Raw genomic sequence first — 16,104 nt, 5'->3', positions numbered from 1 at the left:
ACCTGGGCCGGGTTGGGCAAAACGCAACTATTCATCTAATTTGAGGCGGGTTTGATATGGTGCTACTCTGCACAATCATCAACCATCAGGTAAGTATCAAATAAACTGGATGGTATATTTTCTCTAAAAGAAACAACCAACTGCACTTAAAGCATTTGTTGATCAGAAATACCTGTTTGCTGTACTTCAGGATTTGGTAAAAGTTTCATTCTCGCTCAGAGCTGTGTCACGTTTCATTGCTCTCATTGGTTGTAGGTCTATCCATTTGCGTCATGAGGAAGCGTGCCCTGCCGACGTTGATAATACCCCCTGGAAATTGAAAATGAATTGAAAGGATCCAACCTAATTCGCAATTGGTTATGTTTCCAGGGAGAACAGGAGTCCTCGCTCATCTCCTCTAACCCTGCTGTATCTGGAAATAACAGCGATGAGAGTGGTGTGACCAGATCAGTAAAATGAATAAATTAAGATTAAAAAACAATGAGATAAAAGTCGCTTTAACACTCTGTAAAGCTGAGGGGAACTGCAGAGTTTTGTACTAATTGTCTGTCGGTTTGTCACCAAAAGTGACGGCTTTCCCATTAGACATACCAATTTCACCTTTTGTTAAGGTAAAAATACATACAGCTTTTAATATTCTGTGCAAGAAGAGAGCAAAAACACTAAGAGAGATAGCTGAAATGGGCCTGTAGTTTTATTTTACATATTTTTGTGTTCTCCTAGGTAGTCATGTTTACTCCTTCCTGGAAACCCTGGATAATCCCAAATGATTTACAGAACTAAGATCCCCAAGAGGGAGGTCTGCAGTTGGATCCTAAAATAGCAACAGGAACAAAACTGACAGAAACAGCTCACAACACTGTGCAGACTAAAACCATTGTCTGTGTTGGCCGCCTCTACACTCCTCAGGAGAAAGTGTCAGTTCAGCACAACCCTCTGGTTTCTCTGAGACAGACCCAATGGGTACATACAGTACCGTATATTCTGTTTACAGTAGTTCAACTTTGTGCTGTCACAGAAGAGACAGATGTGTTTGTTCTGGGGAGGAGGAATGAAAAACAGACAAACAGGGCAGGAAGGGAAGAAACAAGAATGCTGCCATCAACTGGTCTACTGATAACACAAAACCAAATTTCAAAGAAGTCCAGTATTTTACAAATAAATCAAACACACAGAAGAAAAACATTGTTTACAGTACATGTCCAATCAACAGGCTTGTATTATGTAAGTCTTTTGTATATGGCATGGAGCTCAGCCCTAATCTTCTTGAAAGACGGTCTGTTTTTGGGGTCGTACTGCCAGCAGCTGCTCATAATTCTTGACACTTCCTCAGGGCAGCTCTGTGGAGCAGGCATTCGGTATCCTGAATCACATCACAGACAGTCACAACAGGTATTCACATCATTTTACACATTTTCTGAAGCATGTGAAATTCAGAAAAGGCAGAGTCAAGCATGAGTCTTTACCTTTTTCTACCTCCTCTCGCGTCTGTTGGTTGGTCATGCTTGTGTAGGGCGTCATTCCCATGGAGAACGACTCCCACAGCAAGACACCAAAGCTCCAGACATCACTCTCTGTGGTATAACGACCTAAAAACACCCGCAGGGGGCAGCATTGGCAAAGGCAAAGGCACAGGCTCAGGTCTCTGTCAGATTTTTAATTGACTATTGGAAGAGAGAAACAGGAGAAGTGTTTCTGGTTGAGACTGCAGGGCAGAGGTAGTTATGGTGTACCATAGTTCAGAGCTTCAGGAGCTGTCCATTTGACAGGCACCTGTCTGAGGCCGCCCTCTGTAGAATAGACGCCGTCATCTTGCTGCCGGGACATCCCAAAGTCACTGATCTTCACCACGTTATGTTCTGCAACCAGACAGTTTCTCGCTGCCAGGTCCCTTGGAAGTCAGAGGGAGAAAGATGTAAAAGATGTATGAAGGGGCTGATGAAAAATGGATACAAAAGAGACACAAAAACATCAGGCTCTGTATGAAAAAAAAAACCAGCAGAGAAGAGACAGGACTAAAAGGAGCGAGAGAACAGGCGTTCTAGTCAAGTCTCTGGTGTTACATTGGAGGCACTTTGACATGCAGCGTTACAGGCTGAGCAGCTCCCAGCAGTCTGCTCTGATCTGTCCCCACTGGGCAAATTGTACAGTGCTCCTGGAATTAGTCGGATGTCACAACCTCATGTCTTCTCAGATCACCTACAGCATTCACTGATGCCTTGCTGCAAGCACTCTCACTCTACAACAGATGCCCAGAAACACTACACAAATCATGTGTACAATTTAGTTTTTAGGTTGCATCAAAAAATTAGCTGTTCAGTTTTGCATGTTCTTGCTATCTTTTTTGGGAATCAGCTTTTTGTAGTTTTTCTTTTAATAAATGCATTGAAAGCAGGATTTTATTTTATTTTATTTTTTTATGCTTGTAAGCTAGACACAAAACCCAGCGTTTGATCTTCACAGCCAGTTCCTGCTCATTTTGAGATCCGTAGTCTTTAGATGCTGTTTCTATGTAGCCACAGTGGTGCTTGTGGGCCTGTGAAAAGTGTTCAAAAAGAACAAATCACAAATTCAGCATCTTTGGCACCCTGTCTCTCTTACAGATGATTTTAAAGTCGTATTACAAGTGTGCAAGAGTGTACAAGACTCTGACTGGCTTAACATCAGCATATTAAACCGATTGGCTCTCCTTCCGTACCACCAACCAGTGCCTTTTCTTATGGAATAGCCTGTCCATTTATATCCAAACTTTTATTGTATTGTATTTTAAAGTGTTGACCTTTGTTTGCCTAAATGTGTTTTAATGCAAATGGAGCTTAACTTGAATTATTGATATGCATATAAAGTTGTGGCTGTGTTTGATCAGTTGATGAGATCACGAGACCCAGACATATAACCGGTACAGTTGAGGCATACTAATGTCTTATTTCTATTTTTAAAAAAGCAAAACCTGCGCTCTGGCTCTATGAACACATTTTTTAAATGTTGACTTGAAAGAGTTTATTTAAGTTTTTTTAAGTTATTTATGACATTCAGCTCCTGTTCTTTTTAAGTTTGAATTCCTTTTAAGTTTGAATGCACTCATTGTAATTTGCATGTGCAGCATGTTACCAGCTTCCTCTTTAAGGACAGGACAGGCCTCAGCTATTGAAGAAAACATTTCACCCTTCATTCTCAATCGACTGTTTGACTGCCACATCAGGTAATGGGGAAGTGCTGCACAGAAAGTGCAGGTTGGTTAACAGTCAGGTGAAGTGAATGTTGGAGAAGTTAATGATGTTTGGTATTATGCACCATAAATGATTTGAGAACCATCTGCCTGCAGCTTGTGCCTTTCTTGTTCCTGTGGAAACTCCATCACATCACATCACCACTACTACTAACACTTATTGTGTTTTATATGCTTGTGTGTGTTAAATTCATGGTGGCTTTAGATCCACTACACAGTTTAAAGAAATCTAGACATAAAGCACATCTGATCTAAGGATGCTTCTTTGTGTTAGTTTGTGCATTTTTTATTATTTCTATATTTTTTATGTCCTTGTCTGTATAGGGTTCTAAAATTAGGTTTCCCAGAGTTTTGCACAATTAGGTTTTCCCTTTTTGTAACACAATAAAAAGAAAAATTAGAAATTGTATTTTAGATATGGAGCTCAATGATAGTTAAGATGGAGCCACTGAACTTGGGCTAAATGGCAACAACTGTTTCATTCATGCCTCATCAGTGACATCCGATCATATTTATTCAGGTGGCCAGCCTGACCATCAAACCCCATTGGCTCATCCACACAAAATTGCTGAGGACAGAAAACTTGGTGAGGTTGGTGAACGGTGAGCTAAGATTTATTCACTTGCCAGCTGGGCCAAGCTCTGTATTTCCCTCAGCATTTTGTTCATCATTTCACAACATTTTGTTCAATAAAAAGTTTATGGAAAATAAAACATGAAGTTCACACAGTTTATTCAATGGATCTTCCAGATTTTATCATTACACCTAAAATATTTTCCCTGCGATAGAGGTTATTACAAATATTGCTTGATTGATTGACAAACCTGTGGATGCACTTCTTGCTCTCCAGGTACTCCATGCCAGATGCTACATTTTCTGTCATTTTGACCAATATCTTAGTCGTCAGATTGTGACTCTCATGCCGCATGAAGGAGAGAAAATCACCACCTTGTGAAATGTGAAGACACACACACACACACATATATATATATATATATAGAGAGAGAGAGAGAGAGAGAGACAGATTTGATTTTATTCATTGCCGTTATCTTTCTTTGAGTTTGTTCTTTGGCAACACATGCTAAATGTCATGCCAATAGAGCCTGTTGGATTGAAATTGAATTGAAAATTGAGGTGGTGGGGCAGAGAGAGAGAGAGAGAGAAAGTGATGATGGAGGAACAAAATGGGGAAGCAGTAATGGTACAATAAAGCTTGAAGCTGTTGGGAAAACATGCTGAGAGATATAAAGGTAGAGTCAAACAGGGTCATGTTTACCTTGGACAAGCTCCATGATGATGTAGATGGGCTGTTTCTGAGTGCACACTCCTATGAGCCTCACAATGTTAGGATGGTCATACTGCTTCAGGATCCTGGACAGCACAAGAGAAGAGAGTGTGTGTGTGTGTGTGTGTGTGTGTGTGTGTGTGTGTGTGTGTGTGTGTGTGTGTGTGTGTGCGCGCGCATACTAACCTGGCTTCCATCAGGAACTTATTTTTCTGCTCTGGGGCCAGGCTCTCTTTACAGGATTTCACTGCTACAGGAGTGTTAGTAGAGCGTAAACGGCCTCTGTACACTTCTCCAAAGTTACCCTGTGCAGAGCAAACACCAACATGATCAGATGCAGCCACAGTAGCTCTCTTTTCTAACTCAGCAGGGTATAGATCTAGTCCGGAGTTAACAATTTCCTTGAACTGTTGCCGTATGTACATCATTTTTTGTCAGTTCCATAAGTGTCCTCGTTGTCAGTGTTAAAATATTCATTTTAAGTTTGAGTGATAAGTTCACATTTTTTCACACCCACTTTAATATGATATTCACATATACGCTGAAGAGGTTACTGCTTGCTGTAACTGCTCTCCCCCTCATACCGGTCATGAACATCTCTTTGATTTCAGCATAAGAGCTGGAGGACTAAATCCATAGTCCTCGTTCTGTGTAAAAGGACATTTAGCTGCAGCTAATATGAGACTTCAGCAGTCTCAGTTACACAAACCATAGTCCGTAGTTATTGTCTTTTTAATTCAGAGGAAAACATTTGCTTACTGAGCTACAGCAGAGGGAAAGTAACACAATGGAAGTTTGTACTAAAATAACAGTAATTTTAGAAGATTCCCATTTCATCGGTAATTCACACCTCATTATCTTCGGGTAAACATCAGAATGAATTTTTGCTTGAAACAAAAACTGTGAATTTTGTCCCCCATCACTTACATTGAAATCTATTTTTGCAGCTCGTATGTGGAGGGCAAACCATTACAACCAACAATAACGTTTCTAATGTCCATGTGGGAAAGACAAATGTGAAAATATGTGAACCTATTCTTGTTTGATTGAACCAATAGATGAAATGATCTTGTTGACAAGAAAGGGTTGACCAAACTTCCTGCTAGGTTAATGCAAATATACCCCCAACATTTTGAGATATCTGACTCAGAGACCAACACGCAACTCATGGCTGACTCTCAGATGTTATAAAAAGCGATGAATAAATAATTATTTTTCCTTTTGCTCACTTGACATCTACGTCTTTGTCAGCAGATGTTAAGTTCACCCACCCGTCCAATGAGGTGTCCCAAGATAATATCACCATGTTCCAGGACCCACTTGTCCTAATGGGGTTAAGAATGAACAATAAGAGACAAATAAAGGTGCTGTTTTACATTTTTAGACCAGCAAAGGAGGATAGAAAAGAAAAGGGAGAAGAATTTGATGGTAAAAACCACGAGAGAGCAAGTTTAGGTTTGCAAATGTGTTCAATTATGTGTTGAAGCTCTGGGTCACACAGCTCTGGACTAACATATTGGAAAGCAGAATGTGCAGAGTTCACACACAGTGAAAAGGAGAGAGAGAGAGAGAGAGTGTGTGTGTGTGTGTGTGTGTGTGTGTGTGTGTGTGTGTGTGTGTGTGTGTGTGTGTGTGTGTGTGTGTGCGCGCGCGAGAGTGTCGCAGAGGTACCTTCGGTACAGGTTTATTCAGCACTATGTCAGACCTCTTGGTGATGTGTTGTCGTGTGGATAGTAGATGATGGATCAGCTGTGGGACACTGTGGAAACCTTCTCCATCCAAACGGTACAGATTCTACTGACACACATGGGAAAACATTTACAGAAAAAAACATAATGAAGAAATTGTTTAATAAAAATGGCTTTTTAAATGTTTAGATTGTTTCAATAACTTGCCTTGTATCTATTTGCTATTCATTTTAAACATCTAAACTTCAGCTGAATTTGCAGAAAATAACCAGATAGAAAATAGCCACATATCATTTATGCTCTAATAACTTCCTCTAATGCAACCAAAATTAGGAAGGACACTGTACATCTATTTCAGCAGGGGTTTATCACCCAAAGCTTGCAATCATCATTCAAAAAACAAGTGTTAAGTGAGCACATGTACTTACATCAGTGTTCTGAATGAGGAAATGCTTGCAGGATTTATCGTATTGCACAGAGAGCACATAACCCTGCTTCTCTTGACTCTTCCTCACCAAGAAGTCTCCGTCATTCTTCAGCAGCTGCTGGACCTCCAGTCTGGGAATGGCTCCGTGGTACCAGTCCTGCTGCTCCAGAGGACGATCCACCTCCTGCACCGGAGTGAGGACTGGAAGGACCTGGAGGCAGGGAGAGAGAAAAGCAGAATCTTTAAAGCTGACATGAATAATGAAACAATAAGAAGTGATAGAGGATGGATTTAGGGCAATACTGCAGAGATTATATCGAGATACTTCAAAGACAAGTCTCTAATACTTCTAACCGTCTAACCATACCACCTTCCGTGCCTCTAGGGTACCACAGATGTGGGTATTGGAGAGCGAGAAGTGGTTCACACTTAAAGAAAAACATCAAATAATTTAGGCTTGAAGTCCACTGCATTATAGATGGTAAAATATTTTTTGTTTAAGATGATGTTTTAGTCATTTGTCTTTCTGACAGGTTAAAAACCAAAAGACTGACTGCAAGAGGCCTTTTCTCATAGAGAGTTGCAGGCCAGCTGGATCATGTGCGCTATCATCAGTCAGCGATGACAAAACGCCAAGATGTAAACTGGCTGCCTGAGAAATAAACTTGGTTTTAGGTCAGGCAGAATTTCGAAAGTTGTAACTTGGCTGACAACACTGACTCCAAAAAGTCCAATAATGCCTTCAGGAACACGAGACCCCAAAGAAAGATCATGTGTGTGAGTGAGAGCAGCCGTGTGGTGGATACACTTTCACACTCTGGCACTTTCTCCAAAACATGATGAATTGTTTGTTTTGTGGCTAGAGGTTGTGTAGGAGGAGTGTACAAAACCAGGCGCTGCAGTAGAAGTTAAGGGCAGGGAGGTGGAAGAGTGAGAAGGGGAAGTGTCCTTCAACTGGAACAAGTGTCCTTCCTTTTGAAATGCCCTCCAACGACTGACTGAGAAAGAGTTCCTGTTTAGTGCGTACAATGGGATGCCAGACAGTTGAGTAGAACAACTTCTACTCTATCTATCATCGTTTTATTTGTAATTATTGTAATTCAGTGCTTAGCCTACCTCACATTTGGGTTTAAACAAGCCACTCAGATTGTTTATGATCCCGCCCATAAGGAGTTTGGAAGACGTTTGGCTGTGGTCCTAAAAAACAAAAGAACCAGAACACATCATGTTTGTTCCTGAAAATGTGCAACAACTGTACTGAATTATTGGCCCAAACATAAAATTGTCGACCTGCTGGTGGCGCTAGCGGGAAAGACAAGCGGCCGACGCAGACAGACAACAGATGGAGAAGCAACAACTTTCAACTTCTGAGACAACACAAAAATCAGAAAGTAAAGACTAGTGTTACTGTTCTTTCACTAGTGATGGATTGTGCTATTAAGTACCGCTCAGCCAGTGTGGTGACAAAATCTTTAGCCTAAATGTTGTCAGTTAAATCAATAAACAGGTTCTCTGTCTTTGACGGGTGTCAGTGTACAGTAATTATCCAGCTAGTGCTGCTGTTTCTAATTGACTTGTTTAGGACCTGAAACACCAAGTGACTTGGGCTTAATTTGTAATTTGTTGATCTTGACTTGGGACTTAATATCCAAGACTTGAGACTTATGACTTTCAAACAATGACTTTGTCTCGCCTCTGGTACAAAGCAGTGTGTCAGACTGTGTGTTTGAGTACAGAAAGCCAGACTGGTTCTATGAATATATACCCGACATGTTCTTCATACTAAATCTAGTCTGAGACCCACCATCTTTCTTCCTCATACCCTGGCTTGTTTCCTGTGCAGCACAACCACTATTTTTAACCTGGCAGACTGACAGAACTAATAATTAGACTAGGATCTAAAAAAAGACTAAAGTAAGAAAGACTTTGGCTCAGAGAACATACATTGCTTGTGTTGGATGAAAGTGAGACGGTGTCTAGGTCCAGTTGCAGAGCAAGGGGAGGTTCCTTGGAGCCCAGCTGGTCCAGTTTCTTCTTGAGAAGAAGCCTCTGAACCTCCAGCTTGGCTCTTATGCCCTGAGACAGAGCAACCTGCTGCCGGCGCTCCTCCAGTGCATGTTTCTTGCTGAACAGGTACACCCTGGACAAAGCAGACAGCAGCATAACATCAGGGAAGGGAAATTATATTTGTGTAAGTGTGAGCAATGCACACACAGGGTTGCTCAAGTCAATAAAACAACACAATTGGCACAAATGTCTGCTTGACTAATGCAATCGATAAATCAGCCTTCGTCCTGGATTTTGAGCAAAAATGAGCAGGAGCTAGTTGCTGAGATCATTTTAATAAACACAAGGTTCACTGGGACGGGAATGACCAATACATAGCTGGATTAATGAGTGATGAGTCATTTTGTTATATCATCAGAAGCTCTACAACAGTTACTGATGGACTTTAGAGAGTGAGATGGTTTTGTAAAGAGTGATAGTGAGTAACAACCACAGAAGCGATCGATCTCAGTCTTGCATTTCCTCATGTAAACACATTCGCAGCTATAAGCGGTCACACTAGCTTAACCTCATAGACCATGGCACTGTTGATTATCAAATTGTTTCTTCAAAAGTCAAACCAAAGGGCAACATAACCTCCACTCACCTCACTTATACCACCACCATATGTGGGGGACCATTTGTGCTCCCCAGCTGCCCTTAAAAGGTTTCAACATTTTGGCAAACAAACATTGTTTCCACTTGTCCTCCAGGAGCTTGTTAATGACTCAAACGCTCCCACAGGGCCGTAAACTTCACACCTTCAGACAGCCTCATCAACCGAGACAAATGAAGGGATGGAGCCCCATAACTCTGACCATACCGCTGTATTATAATTCATAAGGCCTCCTGAGACCGCACTGGTTATTAGCTGCTGCCCAGCCAAGAGCACACTGAGCTCTGCTGATGGGAAGGGCTGTCCGCAGAGGCAAACTTCAGTAATTTGTCTCCATTGCTGCAAGAAGGCTGTGTGCCTATTACGAAACCTTCTCTTTGACCTCTGAATACAACATCAGAGCATCACTGATGATGACTGGAGTCTGTGGTCCGTTCACCTCTGGCCCTTCTTGACACCTTCCTGCTCTGCGTCCAGCTCCAGCTCCAGCTGTTCCACTGAGGCCTGCTGGGAACCCAGAGTACGAGCCAGGTCCAGCAGCTCCTCCTCTACCGCAGTCAGCCTGAGAGAGGGACACAAGAAATAAATTTGAGGAAGGGAAGTAATTTATGCAAAACAGTCAGAGGAAACAGGAGGTAAAAAGAACAGGGAGAGTAAGTGTGAGGAAGTAGTTGAGACTTTAAAAAAAAAAGGAAATTGGAGTGTAGTCATCTGGAGGAGATTGTATTCTCACTTGTGCTGGATTGTCTCAAGCGTGAGAACGTTCAGCTCAATCTCTCCAGGATTTAGCTGCTCGGTGTCCTCCAGAATACTGCAATCAAACTCGGCACAAGCAGGAACCTCCCCTACAGACCTACAAACACACACAGTCCGCAGCATCATTGCTCTGCAGGATTGGCTTTCACAATTACATTATTGCCATCTGAGGGGAAGTTTTTCCCTCAGTCTACCTGTTCTGCTGGATGAAGCTCTCATACTCTCTGTGAGGATCGATGGCCGTTACAGCTGAAGACACCTCCCTGTGGATCTTCACCACTTCATGATGGAGGAGAGTGGAGATGTCGAAATACTCCTGCAGGATCTCCTTTCTGGTTCAGGGGTCAGGAAGGGCGAAACAGAATAATACAAAGTAATCAGACGGTAGCCTGTGCAGTGATTTCAAGCCAGATGTCTTTGTAGGTTTTAAAATTAAATTACATTTTTGCTTTTTGCCAAAAGCTCAGGAAAAGATTTTAGCTGTGAAGACATTTCAAGCAGCGTCTGTTTTGCAAACTCTGTGTTCAAACAAGCTGTAGTAATGTGAGAATTTGATCTTCATCTTGATCTGCATACCTCATGAGAATAACGCTTTGGGTTTGGGGTTTTGTTTGTTTTGTTTTTTTAATCTCAAATTTCTCTTGAATGCAGAAACAAGAAAATACTGTCACAACAGTCACTACTCTCAACTGCATGACCAAATATTATTAACATTACACTGAGGAAAAAATTTGAAACCTTATTGTTCAATGTAAAGCATCAGCTATGTCAAGCAACAACTATATTTGTAAGTTGATTTAACTATCACATAGTTTAGTTGAAATGGCTGCCTGAAAGTTAGAGAACGTTGTTTATTGCTTGTGGGAAATGTTTAGAAAGTGACTTGTATTCAATAGGGGAAAATGTGTGGATATACTGTGGCACATTAATTAAAATGTGCTTTTGAGGTCAGCATTTCTCTCCTGTGTTCATTGTGTGCGTATGAATGGAAGTCAGTCAACTAAATCCAAACAGAAAAACAGCAGACAGAACCACATACAGTATGAGCACCATCTCCTGCTGCAGAGTCTGCAGCGCAGTGAGCAGGGCGGGCTGGATCTGACTGAAGTGGTGCTGATGGTAAACTTGAGCAGCTCGCACAGACAGCACATATTCATTATGCAGCTCGTGGTGTTTCAGTGAAGCCTTTACGTAACGCTCTCTCGCCTTGTCACGGTCTTTATCTACACACACACACACACACACACACAGAGGAACAATTATGTTATGATGGAAATACACATATGACATTTGCTCCTAAACAAAAGCCAGAACTTGCCATGAGTATGAAAGTGATTCTGTTTAGAGAAGTGAGTGATATCAGGATTGCCAACCTTTGTTGGTCTCCTGGTACTTCCTCTTAGCCTGAGCTGAGTCTCTCACAGCCTGTCTGTAGCTGTTCTTCAGCCTCTCCACCTCTGTCTGGGTCACCTAAAGTACAGCATGCATAAAAGGTGAAACATATGATTCATGAAGTGCTGTTTGTGTGGTTAATGGCTGCTTAGCTGAGTGTGAGCACTACATGACACAGGAAGTGGACAGTGGCCGTCTTATGTGTCACTGCAGAGGAACACGAAACATGAGAGAAGACACATGAGGAAGTGATCTGGCCTTTGTTGTGCTGCTCGTGTCAGAACTTCAAAACTTCACCTGATAGCATCTCTGGCAATGTTGTTCAGTTGCAATCACAGCATAAAATCTATCTATTGTATAACCACACAGCCATGCATTCCAAGCCGAAGCCGTCCAGCCCTCGTCTGCACACTTCAGTAAGAAAATTAAAATAAACAAACTGGCTGCCAGACGGCCAAAAAAAAGTAGGACCCAATATGGATCACTGGAAATGAACACATCATTTGCCTGACTTAATTGGGTAATAAAAACAGTGCGGAGCAGCTACCAGTTTGAGATGGCATCAAAATGCATTTGCACACACACTCTTTCCAGTCTATTGAACCTCATTTCATGTGACTGCTGTCTATTCTATGCTCATCATCGAGACAAATCAACAAATAGATTTTAAACCAACAACTCCTGCTTGTTACAAGAATCACGCCATGTATGTAAATACTCTGCCACTTTTCTTTGTACACATAATGTTCATTTGACATGTTTGCTTTCATTTAACAACATCAGAGCATTCCGAAAAAGGACCAGGTCGTGGTTTTAAACATAAAACCTTTGTACAAAATAAGTTGTTTTGTGCTATTTTCAAAATCCAACAGTGGTTGCAAAATAGATTTAAAATTCCTTCATAACAGGGGAGGGATAGATGTTAATTTTGAAGTCAATCACTGCTTAAAAACAAAAAAAGGAAGTGCACAAAAGTGAAATCTAATTTAAAGTTATAGTTTACTTTAAGTTTGCCTTAATACACATAAAGGCAAACTTAAAGTTGTCTTTCTATGTTTACAGCAAGAAAACTGGGTTTAAATTGGGTTAAAAATCACAAGGACATCAAAAGAACATCGGTAATCTAACTTCAGTACTTTAAACGTCACACAGGTGGTGTCATGGTCTTTTGGCACGATAGTAAAACTCTATGTATACTGGTGTATTTGGGTTTCTGTGTGTGATACCTTGCTGAGCTCCTGCTTGAGCAGGTTCCACTGGTCTGCGTAGGTCTTGCGGAGCTGCTGCTTGTCTCTGATGAGCAGTGTCAGTTTGTTGATGGGACCGTCCAGCAGCTCCTCAGAGTGCCTCTTCATCACCTGACTGAGGACATCCGTCTGAGACACCAGCACTCCCCACGACTGACCCACGGAGGACAAAGGTCAGGGAGACAGCTCGTTCAAACAAGAAAAGAACTGGAGCTCAGTGGAGAGCACACACCTCTGCCGCCTTATTTGCTGGTCTAACCTGCACCCAAAGTGCCCACAATCTTCACCACAAAGTCATTTTTGTCGGTTCATGTCATAATGTTTCCTGTGACTGGTTGTCAGACTTATACACATTCATGTGACACCTTTGGCATAGATTGCCATAATAATAATTTTCTTTCCCAATATGACCTCATATGAGTGCATCTGTCAGATACTTCAGTCTATCTGCAATAGTTCTTGCAATAATGAAATAGAGAGATTTTTTTTTTAGACAGAAATACATTTTCTCAGTGGGTCACTTAAATAAAATCTTTTGGACACACTAATGATAATCAACATCAACATTTTGACCTCACAAACTTTAATTAAACTCAAATCATTTCACAATGTGCGCATTGAACAGTGATGGTCAGTTGATGATTGAGCTGCACAGCAATTGATAAGACCTCACCTGGTGGAGCAGGCTGATGTAGTCCAGTCCGGCACCAGGCTGAGGCCGGTCCAGCTTCTCCACCATGGCAGCCATGTGGTGCAGCTGCACTGAAAACTCCCGCTCGCTCTTAGCCCTCTGACCCATCCACTTCTTCATGACCTCCATTAGGTGAAGCTCTGAATCCAGCAGCCGCATGACAGCAGCATGCGCTTGGGGGCACCGCAGGTCCTCTCCAAATCCCATCTCTGAATATTTAAACTATCCTTCCTGCCAGGGGTTTGTTGTCAGCAGTAAGTCCTACAGCACCTTTGTGTTCTCATGAGTGGAACAGAAACAGGGCAGTGAGCTGAAGCAGCTGCTAACGACCAAGCTTAGTTATTTCTCTGTGGCCACCAACAAGTTTCATTTCCCTGTGAGCAGCAAAAAAATGTACAGAGGCAGCACTTCCTCATGTCTCTTTGTGGCTGTACTTCTAATTGTAATTTTGCTTTCAATTTAGGCTAACATTTGAAAGCAAAGTAACTCCAAAACCTACTATTGCTATGAATGTATGAAATATCCAAACAAAACTTATCTTATCTGCATCTTAGATATTTTAAGAGTACAATGAAAAAGTGAATGAAAAAATGAAATGAAAAAAACTCAGGATATTTGCTCATTTACTACAGTTAAGTACAATTTTGAGATTGTTGTCTTTGAGCATTTTCAGTTTATGTTACTTCTACTTCATTACATTTCAAAGGCAAATATTGTACTTTTTACTTTGCTACTTTTATTTCACAGCTGTATTTAATAGTTTCTTTGCTGAACAAAATTTCAAGTACATAGATTAAGCTAACTTGCAGTATATAAAGTATTTAAAATTAGCTGAGCCTCAGCAAATTTCCGTAGTGAAAGTTTTCACATCAGTGCAACAGTAAAAATAATTGTCTCACATCTTGCTGTAAATGAGCAAAATTTTGATTGCGGGTCTTTAACTTGTAAGAGTATTTTCACATTGTTGTCTTTCTGCGTTTACTGGCGTAAATGATGTGAATACGTCTTTATCACTGAGTAACTCAGTTCTTTGTCTTTCAGTGCCTTATTGTTCTAAATGTACATATGAACAGCCTACATGCAGGTAATTTAAGCAGTGGCTTCAAGATGTCACCAGAGTAATGTGAAAGCTAGATGCAGGCAGGTTCAGGGTTATTACTGAACCCAACATGCTACTGGGGAAGAAAAAATATAAAAGATATTTCCACATCAATGTAACTTTGAGCAATGGCCAGTTTGTTGAAACCTGGGTGTTGTTACTGAAATAAAAAATGCTTATCGCTTTCAGACCACAACCCACTGTAAAACCTGCTGATGGTGTTTGTTGAATAGAATTTCAAAAGAAAAAAAAGCTTTTCATTTTCTTTATGCCACAGTCTGAACCCAGTCTCACTTCATTACTTGTATTTATGACTCGGTTGGTGTTGGGTGCAACCTCTTTGCTGTAAACTCATTGGTTTAATTACACTAGCCATACATCATCGAATACACTCATTATACGGAATACACTAAACAATGCAGCGCAGCACTGGCAGGTTTTACAGACCACAGAGGAAATGTCTGCTTTTATGTTTAGGTACAGTGTCTACCAAAGAGGTGCAGGTCGTGTTATAGCAAACTACAGCCCATAATACAGAGAAACTCACTGTAGCCAGAATGTCTAAATGTCGCTGTCAAAGTTCACTTAATGTTTCATGTGCTGTCACTCATGTTGGTGAAAGCTGCTTAATGTACTTCAATGAAATTATGGGGTCATAAACACGAGTATTCTTATTTTCTATTACTTTATAAATACTTACATTTACAATCATGATGATGGCACTAGATGAATAATCAACAGATCACCAAGTCATCCACATGAGGGGGACTTGAATGTCTGCAACAAATGTTGCTTGAGACCAAAAAAGTGAACCACATGGTGGAAAAGTCAGTAGGATTCATCATCTGGGAATCATGAATGTCTGATAATATTTCAATCCATCTCATAGTTACTTCAGTTTGGACTAAAGTGGTGGACGTCTATCGAAGCCCACAAGTTCAGCATTTAATAAATACACATTTGGAAAGAATTGCCAAAAATAAGAATGATGAGACATGTATCACACATAGTCGACCGATATGTTATAACATTAAATATTATGGCCATTACACAATACTGGGTTGAGTTTATAATTCTCAAATCATTGTTTCATTTCTATAAGTTGCATAAGGAATTGATAGAAGTTAAAAGCAGCCATGTGTCTCAGCACAGCTGTCTGTAAGTGGTTCGGTATTTGACAGACTTGAGACAGATGAGCAACCGACTGCTGCTGTTGAAGATTTATTAGGAATCTTAAAAAAAAATGTGCCGTCGAGTACGAGGAAGAGATCAGCCCTGACAAATGGATGTCGTTTGGAAACCCAAAATAAAGTCACGTAAAGACGGTTGTGTAAAACTTTATCATCATTTAAAAACAAAAACTCATGAATTAGACCTACATGGCACCCAATGGTTTAGATGTACAGTGGTCCCTCGTTTACTGCGGGGGTTACGTTCTAAAAGTAACCCGCAATAGGCGAAATCTGCGAAGTTTTATTATATATATAATATATATATATTAAGGCTGTAAAACCCCTCACCATACAGTTAAAACACTTTTCTCAGACAGGCATTAACATTTTCTCACATTTATCTCTTGTTTGACTTATTTGTTTGTCTTGCAAACAGGCAGCACTTAAAAGTCACAC

The 16,104-nt window shown here is 40.9% G+C and overlaps 2 protein-coding genes across 4 annotated transcripts in view; one reads left to right on the top strand and one right to left on the bottom strand.

Moving 5' to 3' along the window:
• Nucleotides 1-676: 676 nt before the first annotated feature.
• fes (FES proto-oncogene, tyrosine kinase) lies at nt 677-13,648 on the bottom strand. Of its 3 annotated transcripts, XM_070856178.1 has the most exons (18): nt 13,360-13,648; nt 12,666-12,839; nt 11,421-11,517; nt 11,087-11,270; nt 10,242-10,379; nt 10,025-10,144; nt 9,731-9,853; nt 8,574-8,769; nt 7,746-7,826; nt 6,631-6,840; nt 6,186-6,308; nt 5,786-5,839; nt 4,701-4,819; nt 4,506-4,600; nt 4,054-4,177; nt 1,734-1,891; nt 1,467-1,589; nt 677-1,363 (listed from the first exon to the last, which is right to left on the bottom strand). In XM_070856178.1, the coding sequence occupies exons 1-18, from the start codon at nt 13,582-13,584 to the stop codon at nt 1,221-1,223; spliced, it is 2,487 nt and encodes an 828-aa protein (XP_070712279.1). In that variant the 5' UTR covers nt 13,585-13,648; the 3' UTR covers nt 677-1,220. The 3 variants fall into 3 exon arrangements, 2 of the variants coding, with proteins under 2 accessions (XP_070712279.1, XP_070712303.1); XM_070856202.1 differs by lacking the exon at nt 7,746-7,826; XR_011587048.1 differs by lacking the exon at nt 677-1,363 and having other exon boundaries at nt 1,481-1,589; nt 1,734-1,880.
• Nucleotides 10,651-16,104, top strand: part of LOC139225377 (lysosomal protective protein) — a 124,002-nt gene continuing 118,548 nt past the window's right edge. Inside the window, exon 1 of the mRNA XM_070856309.1 lies at nt 10,651-10,656. The gene's annotated coding sequence lies outside the window, so the exon portion shown is untranslated. The remainder of the gene's footprint in view (nt 10,657-16,104) is intronic.

Source organism: Pempheris klunzingeri, chromosome 1, assembly GCF_042242105.1.
Source record: "Pempheris klunzingeri isolate RE-2024b chromosome 1, fPemKlu1.hap1, whole genome shotgun sequence".
Lineage (NCBI taxonomy): Eukaryota > Metazoa > Chordata > Actinopteri > Acropomatiformes > Pempheridae > Pempheris > Pempheris klunzingeri.
This window is presented reverse-complemented; position numbering and strand designations above follow the sequence as displayed.

What these genes read in the sequence shown, in the direction of transcription:
- fes (XM_070856178.1), bottom strand. Translation starts at nt 13,584, where the DNA reads ATGGGATTTGGAGAGGACCTGCGGTGCCCCCAAGCGCATGCTGCTGTC. An exon ending in TCCTCATTCAGAACACTGAT is followed by an intron (nt 6,309 to 6,630) that starts GTAAGTACATGT and finishes GTGTGTCAGTAG; the next exon opens with AATCTGTACCGTTTGGATGG. An exon ending in AAGTTCCTGATGGAAGCCAG is followed by an intron (nt 4,601 to 4,700) that starts GTTAGTATGCGC and finishes TGTGCTGTCCAG; the next exon opens with GATCCTGAAGCAGTATGACC.